The sequence below is a fragment of the Onychostruthus taczanowskii genome, unplaced genomic scaffold, assembly GCF_017590055.1.
Source record: "Onychostruthus taczanowskii isolate IOZ18803 unplaced genomic scaffold, ASM1759005v1 scaffold53, whole genome shotgun sequence".
Lineage (NCBI taxonomy): Eukaryota > Metazoa > Chordata > Aves > Passeriformes > Passeridae > Onychostruthus > Onychostruthus taczanowskii.
The window spans coordinates 1,004,428-1,016,221 of record NW_024502902.1 but is presented as its reverse complement, the minus strand read 5'-3'; the positions used below and the strand labels follow the sequence as shown (position 1 = coordinate 1,016,221).

General features: G+C 50.6%; 1 protein-coding gene across 2 annotated transcripts; it reads left to right on the top strand.

Annotated features, from left to right (window-relative positions):
* The first annotated feature begins 1,949 nt into the window (after nucleotides 1-1,949).
* Nucleotides 1,950-11,036, top strand: SERHL2 (serine hydrolase like 2). 2 transcript variants are annotated; one of them, XM_041416810.1, is made up of 13 exons: nucleotides 1,992-2,045; nucleotides 2,413-2,642; nucleotides 3,446-3,670; nucleotides 3,742-3,855; nucleotides 4,895-4,936; nucleotides 5,668-5,687; nucleotides 5,879-5,953; nucleotides 6,696-6,805; nucleotides 7,081-7,160; nucleotides 7,490-7,524; nucleotides 8,279-8,355; nucleotides 9,800-9,893; nucleotides 10,249-11,036. In XM_041416810.1, the coding sequence occupies exons 3-13, from the start codon at nucleotides 3,523-3,525 to the stop codon at nucleotides 10,363-10,365; spliced, it is 912 nt and encodes a 303-aa protein (XP_041272744.1). In that variant the 5' UTR covers nucleotides 1,992-2,045; nucleotides 2,413-2,642; nucleotides 3,446-3,522; the 3' UTR covers nucleotides 10,366-11,036. The 2 variants fall into 2 exon arrangements, with proteins under 2 accessions (XP_041272745.1, XP_041272744.1); XM_041416811.1 differs by lacking the exon at nucleotides 2,413-2,642 and having other exon boundaries at nucleotides 1,950-2,045.
* Nucleotides 11,037-11,794: the final 758 nt, after the last annotated feature.

Here is an 11,794-nt window from a genome sequence, read left to right as displayed (position 1 = left end):
AGTCCCAGAATAATCTCTGTGACCCAAAGCAACAAGAGCCCAGGTCCTACTAGCTGCTGGAATGGGAGAGAGAACCTCGTGTGGTGGTCCAGGACCTGTGGTGGTGATGCATATACTGCCAGAGCAAGCATTTACAGCAGGATCCCAGGATTATCCCAAACAAGGCTTGTGCCCAAAAACTGGTATTAGGTAGAGGTCAGGTAGAGCTCCAGCATGTAGCTCTCAGGGATGTTCCTTGTGGGTACAAGTTCTTGGAGGTGAACCTCCCCATGCCTCAAGCACTGGTGGTAGCCAAGGCCTGGGGACAATCTGTGCTATGCTTGCATGGCTGGCTGGACAATGCCACCCTCTTCAGTGGGCTCATTTCACTGCTCCCCAGAAGTTGGTCTGGCTCATGAGTGGCAATGGATTTTTCTGGCCATGACCCGTTGTCCCACCAACCACTGGAGTGTGTGCCAACAGTACACATAACTTCTCATGGCACAGGGTCCTCTCCCTCATAAGTCATGCCACAGACTGAAGAACCACAAGCCCAGCAGCAGCCACTGCCTAACAATTACACTGCCTAACAATTACACTGCCGTCTGGTGGCTTCTTTAGGAGGAATTCCAGGAATTCACAGGAGGGCCCTGCCCTCTATTAGCAGCAGCCGCTATTTGATTATTGCTCCTTATTATTGAGTGCATTTTACAAAGCTGTTCAGCCAAGCTGTCTCTTGCTTTTCACCTTTTGTAATCAGCCACCCACTTCTGAGAGCTGTAAGAGAGAAGCTGTAGAAGTTGCTGTGGCCTCTCTCCTGCAAGGCTGCCCAGCCCTCGTAGTCCGCTTTCCTTGCTCCTTCAGTATGGAGGCCTAAGAAAAAGCAAGGCACTGGACACTTTGCAAACCTGTAAAAATTCATGTTCTGATTTCCCTTCTAATGGCTCACATGGAGAGGAGGCTGTGAGCTACACAGTGCTCTTGTTTCTTCTCAGTGATGGGTCCCCAAGGTTATGTTTAAACTGCTGCGGTGCAAAGCCCATTTTGCCAGGATGAGTTAGAGCTAGGCAGGAGAAATAGGGCTCTAAGCTTCTACACTGGTTTCTTTCAAGCTTTTTATGCTGTTCTGAAAATATAATGTGTAATTTAGGAGACTGATGTGCTGAACTGAGTATAGGGCTTCCAGTTACCAATATAAAAATGATTCCCTAAGAACATACATTCATTCTGCTTCCTTCAACTATTCCAGCAAGGGGTCCCACTGCTCACAGTGTGATTTGACTTTGCTTCCTCTGACCACAGAGTCCTTGACTGAAGAGGAATGGTTGTGGTCTGCATTAGGCTTAGCAGACTGACTGCTGGATGGAATGAGAGGCAGCAGCAAGTAGCCATACTTGGGTATTGGCTTCCTTGAAACTTGGTCTATGCAGACATCAGCTTTTTGGGCAATTAATGAGGCAAACTTTATAGAAACCTCTCCATCTGAGAGGGATCTGTTTTCACAGAAGAGGAGTGGAGTGGCGGAGGCAGTGCTGTCTGCTGTGCATCTGTGGCAGCTTGGCCCTGTAGCAGAGTCTATTCACTGCGATGAGTCACAGTATGGGAGGGTGACTCTTGTCCCTGAAGCAACACGGTTGCAGCAAGCCTTAGGAGTTCAGAAGAGTCTCTCTATCAGAGAGTGACAGAAGTTCAGTGTCAGTGTCAAGCACGGGCCCGTTTGATGTCAATATGAAGCTCCTGGGTCACAGTTAAAACATCTCACACTGTGTCACCACAGTACAGACAGTTTCCATCGTCAGTAATGTGTCTTCTGGAGGTAGTCACAGATGCAGCCATACCTCCTTGATTTTGACTCCTCAGAGATTCCCATCACGCCCAGGAGGTTGTTCGCAGCTCCAGACCTCACAGCCATCGTTAGTTCCCGTTCCTGTCACCGAGCCCGATGCAGACAGAGGCGGGGGCCGGGGCGCCGCAGGGAGGCGGGCAGCGGGGCGGTGCAGCCGGCCCGCCCTGTCCTGTCCTGCCCTGCCGCCGCCTCTGCTCAGCCGGCCCGGCCGCACGGAGCGGTAGGAGGGGGCCGGGGCGTCGCGGGAGGGCGGCGAAGGGAGAGGGGGCCGGAGCGGCCGTGGCAATCGGGGGCTGCTCTCGGCGCCGGGCGGGGGTCAGTTCCCCGGGCAGCCCTTCCCCGGGGCCGGGAGCAGGACCGGGACAGGCGCTCCGGGGGCCCCGAGGCGAAGGCCCCGGTGTGGCGGCGCCTCCTGCCCGGCCACGGAGGCCTTATCCCGGGGCCGGGGGGATCCCAGGGCCGGAGCCCCGCTGGGCCCGGGCAGGACTGCCTGGGAGGGCCGTCAGGCTCTGCCAGGAGCCCAGGCCCTCAGGACAGGGCAGGTCCATGGTCACACTATGGAAAGTCAGCCCACGGTTGTTTGTCAGGATCCGGCCCGGCGCGGGCAGCTGGGATCAGGCACAGCCCCTTGATCAGCAGGCAGGGCCACGGCTGCTGTGGTGAGGGCGTTGCTGATGGAGAGCGGCACTCCTGCAGCACTGCTGCGGCTGGTCCTGGGCCGAGCTGAAACACACTGACGGGAACCCCAGGCTTGGCTGACAGGGACCATCCGGGCCCTGACAGCAGCCTACCGCCTCTATCCTCACTCCTTAGAGAGGTATGGGCTCAGGAGGGACTTGCTGTAGAGTGATTTAATTGCTGTGCGATCTCAGAGGGCTAATTAAGGGAGCAGATACACAAGACAAGTCACTTGGAAGGGGATATGACATGAGAGACTTGGAGATAGTCAGGTTGCCTGTGGCTTGGGGGTGAAAGGGAAATGTTTAAACCACCACTGGAAGGTTGCCAGAGGCTGGGTTCACTCAGGAGCTGGTGCTTGAGCAAGGGTCAGTGATTGCCAGGTAAATGAGATGGTTTGAGGTCGAGCAAGTGCCTGGCAGGTTGTGGACCCATATCCCGTGCAAAAGTCCCTTGCTCTGAGGGGTGCACAGGCAGTGGCAGCAGTGACCTGTTGTGCAGCTTGGAGCCAGCTGCTCTAGCAAATGTGCCAAGCAGTGGTGCGAAAGAGAAGTACCAAGGTAAAAGAGGGCAAGGTGGTAACAGTCTAATCCTGGAGGCAGCATCCTTATTCCCCAAACTGTCTTTTAAGCCCAGGACAGGTGCCTGGCTGACTGCAGCTAGCTGGGGGAATTCTGCATGTCTCCCTCTTGCCAGATCTCCTGTGCCTTCTGGTCAGGTTGCAGCTGCTGCAGAGACACAGAGAAGGCTTTCTCCTCCTGCATAGGGAAAGCTTATTTCTTCCTAGGAGCATAGCTAGTACGTGCTGGGAGGAGGATTCCCCAAACAGGCAGTCAGGAACGGCAGCTTGGGATGTTGAATGGGGAGCTATAAATCATCAAGCTGCTAATTAAGACCACAGGAGACTGGTGAGTTACTAAAGACCTGTATTACTCTTTTCAGAGCTCTAGACCATTAACAAGACCCCTGGGACCTACTCCAAGTACGTGACTCTCCAAGGACATCAGCGTGTTTTGGGCATGTTCTCAGAGTTGAAGTTCCCTGTGCCCTGGGGACATGTGGCAGCCAAGGCCTGGGGACCCTCGGAGGGACACCCTGTGCTGTGTTTGCATGGCTGGTTGGACAATGCCAACACCTTTGACAAGCTCATTCCACTGCTCCCCAGAGGTAAGTCTGGCTCATCAGGATGGCTTGTGTTGTGTGGCCGGGCTGCACATGTGATCCTCTTTCCCTTTCAGGTTGTTATTATGTGGCAATGGATTTTTCTGGCCACGGCTTGTCCTCCCACCGACCTGCAGGCCTCCCCTACCATTTCCTGGATTATGTGACCGATGTGCGCCGGGTGGCAGCAGGTGGGTATGTGAAGGAACCCTCGAGGGGGTACTTGTGGGGGGGATGCTCTATTGGTCCTGCTCTTTCCAACAAGCAAACAGCATTTTCAGTTACCCCTGCTTCTCAGTTGGATGTCAGCCAGTGCTTAGTGACTGAATAAGCATCCCTCTTTCTCACTGTTTGGGAAAGGAAGAAACTGTAAAGCCCTGAGTGTTTCTGTACTAAAAAAGCTGTAGTGGTGAAATGGTGGAAGCAACTAAATGGTTTTACCAGACTGGCTTTTTATAAGCAGTCAGTGACAGGTGTAAGTTGGAAATTTCTGGTTCTCTCTGATGGCAGTTTGCTACTTGCTTTAGTATCATGCAAAGAAATCTGAAAGTTGAAATGTCTTGTACTCCTAATAACTCCTGATCTAACTGTCCATCTGTATATTTGGCATGTGTAGTTTTACATTCCCCATTCAGTACACAAAAGAGCCTCTAGAAGCTCTCAGATGTTCCAGAGGGTAAAATCCATCTTTCAGTGAGGTATATTTCAGATGGGCAGCACTGATAAAGTTGTATTTTCCTATAAGCCTCCCAGAATGCCCTAAAAATGGACTGAAGAGCCTGATGTGCTAAATGGTGCAGAAAGCTTTCACTTGGAATCATACTTCCCTCAATGCAGCAGACCTGGCTCTGTGTCCTCACATGTCTTGCAGAATGCCCTGTGGCAGGATGCTCTGTAAAGGTTTTTCTCTTCCACCAGATGCTACCCAGTCAGGCTCCTTTGCTTCTTGCCAGTGTCATATCTGGCAGTGAATGGGACTTTGCTGGAGCTTGTTTGACATACAGAGAGAGATTGAGAGCTGTATGACTTAACTGCCATGGAAATGAGGTGGTAAATGCTCTTTTTCTTCAAAATCAGCCTACTCAGCTGCTTAGTTTCTGAATTAAGAAGCAAATGTGGTAGTGCAAAAGCCCTCCTGGGAGAAAGGGCCCATGTCAGTGAAGAAACAGCAAGATGTTGCTGCTCTGGTTTCTGATGTAGCACTGTCTGTTTTCCTCTGTTGCCATTTAGCCTTGCAGTGGAGACGGTTCACCCTGATGGGTCACAGTATGGGTAAGTGCCTCTGGTCCTTGTAAACTGTGAGATTAATACAAAGCAGTAGATAATTAACTTCCAAGACATGCTGCTAGGAGCTGGGTTGGAATATTATATTATGCAAAGTATGAGGTTCCTGCCTGAGTGATTCAAAAATCTGTACCTGTGTTTGAAATGCCTGTTTTCAAGACCCTGCAGTACAGACAGTGGTAACTCTTGCTGTGAGCATTTCCCCCGCTCACAGCACGGAACAGTGATTGGCAAAGAGGGGTGGTCTGTGCAGGAAAATTCACAGCAGCAGGCCTTCCTGCCTGGTCCCCACAAAGCCTGGGAACAGACAGCCCATTTGGTGGGCTGTAAAGGTGCCTGAGGGGAACTGGACTCCAGGATCTATCCCTTTGAGCTTGGAATAGGATTTGATTTTGCCACAATTTGGAGTTTACTTCCTAGGGCTGCTCTGATCACATCTAACAGGACCTGCACACCAAGACATTTTAAACAGTAACTCCTGCTTGGCCTTTGCTGTCTGAGGGAGGTGGGAATGGCACAAGATGGGGAACACAGCAGGTCAACAGCCCTGGTCTCTGCCTGCATGTTGTGACTTGGGAGAACTCTCCTCTGTACTGGGGTTTTGTCCCATGGTACAATGCACATTTTTATTTCTGAGGTAGCGCCTGCTGTGGGGAAGGTGAACTTCTGTTACCAGGAGCTGTTCTGTGCATTACTGAGCACCCTTTTCTTCTTTGCAGGTGGGGCTGTGGCAGGAATGGTGAGTAAAGCACCATTTCTTCATGGGGTTGTGATTTCTGCAGCTGCAACAACAAATGGGAGAGGAATGAAGGGACAGATCTGGATCTCAGGGGAGGAGAGGCCCTTCACTGATCCCTCTCCCATGCAGCAGGATAAAGACATCACTCAGTGCTCAGCTTTTCATTTTCTTATTGTTTCATCTCTCCTCAGTTCTGTTTCCTTTATCCTGAGATGGTGGACAAGCTGATCCTGCTGGAAAGTCTTGGCTTTCTTCTAGCTCCAGAGGTTAGAGCTCATGTGTCCTTCCCTTCACTTTTTTTAAAATACAAAAATACATGATTTTTTTCTTTCCCTCACTTGTTCAGAGAAAGCACTGATGTGACCACTTCCTGGCAGGTCACACAAGTCCTAGGGCTCTTCCTTTTGGCAGGCACTGATCTGCTCCTTGTTGCACAGACTGAAGTTTGTCCTTAGGGTGGCCCTTGGGGCACACTTGGTAGAGCTCCACATCTTGCAGTCCCTTAGCACTGAAATTTGCTTGTCTGTGCCAAGCCCTTGTACAAAGGAAACTGGAACCTCTGTCTAGGCAACTGCCAGCTGAGGTTATCTTTTTGCCAACATCTTGTTGGGTGACCTGGGTACAAGATGGGTAGATTTTTTTCTGTTGCTGGCAGTTCATAAAGCTACATTCCCAACTTGCCATCATTGCTAACAGATGCTGGAGCTTTCAGTGGCAGTAGTAGGACAGAAGCCCTAGCTCAGAGGGACAAAAAATACCAAACTTTGGAGAGTTGTCCTCAACTCAGAAGTGAGGTAGGAAGGGTTAGAAAAGATGGCAAGGAAAAAAATTAATAAGTTCATTACAGTATTGATGTTCACTTTCTCCCAGAAATGGGCATTTTTAATAAGATACCCATAAATTATAGCAGTTCTATGTTGAAGAGTGAAAGTCCCTCTTCCACTCTCCAATAAGGGGTGAAATAATTCAGAAGAAAGGAGTACTCTTCCCTACCTCTCTGTGTTTCAGGACACTGAGGCATGGCTGAAATCAAAACGGAGGGTGATCGACAGACTACTGAGTCTGGAGGCAAAGCAGCAAACTCCCAAAGCACGGAGCCCCGAGGCTGCATTGCAGAGGTGGGTTCCCATCCATTCTCTTCATTTACTGCCTGCCCTCACCTTGACAGAGTTACAGCTGCACAAATGAGAAAGGAAAACCATCCCTGCATTTCACCTTTCAAGTCCCTTTCTGGAATCCCAGCAAGACCTTTTGCTTCTGCTGCCAGAAGCTGCTGCTTCTTCCTGCTCCTTTCTGAAGCAGCCTGAGAGCTCACTGTCACCTTGTCATGGCATTTTTGCTTCACTTCCTCCCTTTTTCCAGCATCACCATCTCTCTGCCATGTCTCCCTCAGGCTTTTAGAAGCAAACAGCCATCTGACAGCAGAGGGTGGGGCAATCCTGCTGCAGCGAGGAGCAACTGAGACACCCGCTGGTAAGGGGCTGTGTGGTGCTGGGCCACTGCTGGGTGTGGGAAGGGACTGATGCCAACAGCCATTGTCTTCTGCAGGGTACAGGGTGCCCTAGCTACAGATTTACACAGCCTGAATGGGATCAATTAAGTCTGGAGGAAGAGTTCTCCATTCCCAGCAACTGGGTTTGGTTCTCAAATCCCAGAACAGCTAAAGAAAATAAGTAAAAAAAAGGGAGAAATATGAATTAATCCTATTCTTCCCATCTCAGAAAATCTTGGGCAGACCCCAAAAGTGAGTTAAAACAGAACAATTCCTGCTCCTAAGAAAAACTTCTGTTTTTTCTTTGCAGGGCTGGTGTATAACAGAGACATGAGAGCCCGTACGGTGAGCACTGCTCTTCCGACATGCCCCTTGCTACTTTGGAGCCCTGAGCTTAAGAACACTCAGACAGAGGATGCCTGCTCACTGAACCAGGCCCTGCCTCCACCCAGCTGCTTACTTTCTGCTTCCCAAATTCCCACGCGTCCTTTAAATGCTGCTTTTAAAAGAGCCTGCACTTGATCATTGATTCAGCTTACAGAGTCACTGGAAAATATTACTGTTTGTTTTTTTTAGAAGTTCCTCTGCCCCAGGGCCTCCTGGCCACATTTTCCTGCTGTTATAGCTCTTCAGGCAGCACATGGATTGATGCTTTCTGTCAGCTTGTCAGGTGACCTGAATAAGAAGGGGAGTGGAGCAAAGTCCTTGGGTTTTGTATTTTGATAGTTTTGTGCCACTTTTGAGCAATTAGGGCCTCCTCTATCTGTGCTACTGCCAGGATATGGAAGCCAGGGTTATGTACTCTCTCCTTTTTAGTAAAAGGATTTTTAAAGCTTTTCTCTATGAGATCATTCCCATATGTGCTGCTGCCCAGCAGGCAATGTTGTTGGCAGCCCTGAAACACGGCTGGACAGAAGGAGCCTTTGCAGAGCCATCTACTCCTGTGTGCAGCCTGGACGCTTGTCATGTGTCAGCATGGAAGCTTCAGGGCTACAGTTACTTCTACCTTCAGAGCCTTGTGCAGGAGGGCTTGGGGACACCCTCTGCCCCTAGCTGCTGTCCCTGAGCTTTGACACTTTCCCTCTCTTTGCACCTGCAGCAGAGTCGAGAATTCTTCACAGTGGAGCAGTGTGTGAAACTCCTGCAGAAGATCCAGGACCGTGTTCTCATCATTGTGTGAGTGAGGCACAAACCACACCAGCCCTTGCTGTCTCCCTCAGTGGAAGGAACGAAGGCTAGGAAGGAGTCCTCCACTACCCCTTCATCTACACTAGGCACCCAGACTTTTGGCCAGCTGGTGTAACAGTACAGCTTCACAAGTGAGAAGTATTTCCCAGTTCCCCACCACTGCCCTGGGTTGGGCAGGCTCCTGGAGAAGGCAGACAGCAACTGGAACATCCTCCGAGCCTGGCACTCTGCTTTCAGGCTAGGACTTCCTGGTGCAAGGCTGACTGAGGAAACGTTAGTCCTGCCCCATCTTCCCCATGCTCTTGGCTTCACAATGCCACCTCACAACTCTCCATTCCTTGGCACTGTAGCGAGGGGCCATTCTGGCAAATATGTGACCCTCCACAGCACCACTCCTACTTGCTGTCCTGACCTGACTCTACCACAGTCAGCAACCCAGCCCGCCCCCTTCTCCAGGCCCCAAAAACTCTTGCCTGAGAAAACAGGTGAAACTACAGAGTCTCCATCTCCTCCAGCTGCTCCTGAAGCCCCTGGTCTAACTGAGCTCCTGCAAGCTCTCTCCTGTGGCGCCTGGGGCAAGCAGCTCTGGGGACATGGCCAGTGGCTTGCCAAGCTGTTAAGCTGTCTGGGTGTACAGCTTGTACTGTGAGTCATCCTCTGCCTTTTCCCATCTCCTTCGAGGGAAAGGTGTGCAGGGCTCTGGCTACCTTGGCTGGTGGGGTGCTGTTAAAAGATTGTCTGGAAAACAAGAAGTGCTAGCAGTTGAGAAAAGAGGTGCAGTTTTGACTTCCCTGATGTGTTTTAGTATCATAACAGGTTCAGGTTATTCCTGCTTGTCCAGACATGTAATATAGGTCAAGTCCTCTGTGCCATAGAAATGTCATTGAGCCTGGGATGTCCCCTTGTCCCATCACCAATACAGCAGGAGACAGCATGATCTTAGCTCTGCAGGAGATCTAATGCTGACTTCTCCAGGGCAACTGCCCTGGTACCTCCCTCTCTGAGCAGGGCCTAACTTGGTTAAATAAGCAGTAAAGAGAGGCAGAAAGGACTGAGGGGAGATGTTGAAATTCTAAGGAAGGAAGAAGTTAAGAGCAGAAGGCAGAGCAGGGGCAGGGAAGGATGTTTTCAGACCAGTTACAGAGCCAGCCCTGGGAGGACAATATTTAGCCAGTCTCCACTCTGATACCACTAGGCAGTCACCCAAGGTTTTACACCTTTTAGTTTGACAGAAAATAGCTGCATAGCCAAGCTGTGCGGTGCACTCTGACTACCACGTGTGACCCTGTCACCTGCTGCTTACAAGCAGCCTGGAAAGAACAGTTGGGTTTGTTACCCTGCTGTATTGGGGACACTGATTCTGCCCAGGACAGCCACAAAGACAAATGGAAGCACGCTGTGTGCTGTACTGAGCCTCACTGTTGTTTTTCAGATCACAAGATGGGCTCTTGGTACCGCACAACCTACCGAGCAGAAATCACTTTGTGAAAGCCCTGCAGGAGGCATTCGAGTCTAACCTCAAAGAGGTGAGAGCAAACATCATCCTTGCATCTCCATTTGCCACCAACCTGGGAGCAGCAGCTGGGAAGCAGCTGACCTTGGTGGACACCCTCCACTAGGTGACTTGTCCTGAACAGCACAGCCCTCGCATGGGGAAGGGGGTGGGGGGGTGGAGTCAAGGGAGGAAGTCAACTTTGTCCCTGCTGCCAAAGTCCCAAGTTAGTACTGCCCTCTGGACCCAGCTCTTCCTGGTCCTCCCATCTCTGTCCTGCCTCAGTTGCTCTGTCCCTTCCCACGAGTGTCACACAGCAAACAGAGTGTGCTTGAGGGATCACTTTCCTGGTCCACATCTTCACATCTTCTTGTGTTCTTTCCCTCCAGCACATCCAGCTAGCAGAAGTGCCTGGGAGTCATTTTGTGCACCTGAACGAGCCCGAGGTGGTATCTGGGATCATCAGCAACTTCCTGACAGCACAGAACACCAGGGCCAGACTCTAGGAAGCCCTCACAGCTGCAGTAGTTCAGAACTGGGAGCTAACAAGCCAGCTCCAGAATTGTCACCATTCCTACCTCACATGCAGCATTAGACCGTGATAATCTTTCCTACGCTTAGCTCATTGCAGGGTGGAAGCAGGTCTGCCAGGGGTACTCTGAAGGAGAGCTGAGCAAAATATCTCATTTGCCAAAGGGAGAAGGAATCCTTGCTCTACTTCCAGCTCTGTGAGTACAGGGATAGAGGCCCAGAGTGGCCTTCCCCTTGGCTTACTCCAAACTTGCACCCTGAAACAGAGGAGAACACAAGGCAGAGGCATCCTCTGTGACAGCAGCAGCTCCCCACCTCTGGCACTACAACAGAGGTGGCTCATCTTGCCTCCTCCCTGAGGATGGTGTGGACAGCTGCTCCCAGGATTTAACCTGCTGAAAAACAAAGTGTTCTGCTTCTCTGCTTAATTCCATAGATGCCTGAGCTCAGAGGGCCTCATTGTCTCTGTTCCATTGTGAGGACCACTGTTTAAGAATCTGCTTTAAGAGCTCACCTGTGCAGAGAAGGCCATTTTAATGAACACTAGAGAATCCTTAATCCTCTAGCTGAAGCAGCTGGAAGAAGTACAAATTATGGAGAAGTTGGCAGAGAAAATTTCTGTCCTAAATAAAGATTAATGTTCCAATGTTAAGTCTGTCTTCTTGACTCTACAGGAAAACAAACCTCCTTTCTCTTTCAGGCCGCTCACCCAAGCAGCTAAAATGCATCTTGGGAGGCAGCAATTTTTACACACTGTCTGCCTTAGGTAGGCCATATTAAGGATCTGCCTCCCAGTTAAATTGATGCAAAAAGCCCACTGAAGCAGGCAGGCCTGTCATCTCTGCAAGCAACACAACTGTATTTGCAGTCGGTTTTTAGGAGAGGCTAAATCAATTTTATCTCAGCTCTCTGGAATTTACCACCATTTCCACCTTACATTCCATGGTCACATCTCTAGTGAGGCTGCAGATGGTAAAATGAATGTGTAAAAGCCTGGGGCTGCATGGGTTACTTTGATCACAGACCTACCACTATTCCAGAGCTGCACAAATGCTATAGGAGCAGTACAAAACCACTGTCCCACACCTAAACTTGCCTGCTGCTATCCTTACCTGCTTTCTGAGGGCTGGGGACAGGTTAAGTGGAAACAGGGCATGGAGAGTCTGGTTTCTCCTTCCAAACCAGGCTGCTCAAAGTGGCATTTGTTCTTGCAACAGTGCTGGGTATCAGGAATTTTCTGTGGCCTACACATGGCTGCAGAGCTCCATGCACAGCTGGATGACTGGGCACTGCAACACTTGGCCAGGGAGGGAATCACCAAGAGAAGGGGTAGGGCTCTGTACCAAACCACTGCTCTTTCCTTGTGACAACAAGTTGCAGTTAGGTTTTTCCTAAAGTCACTTC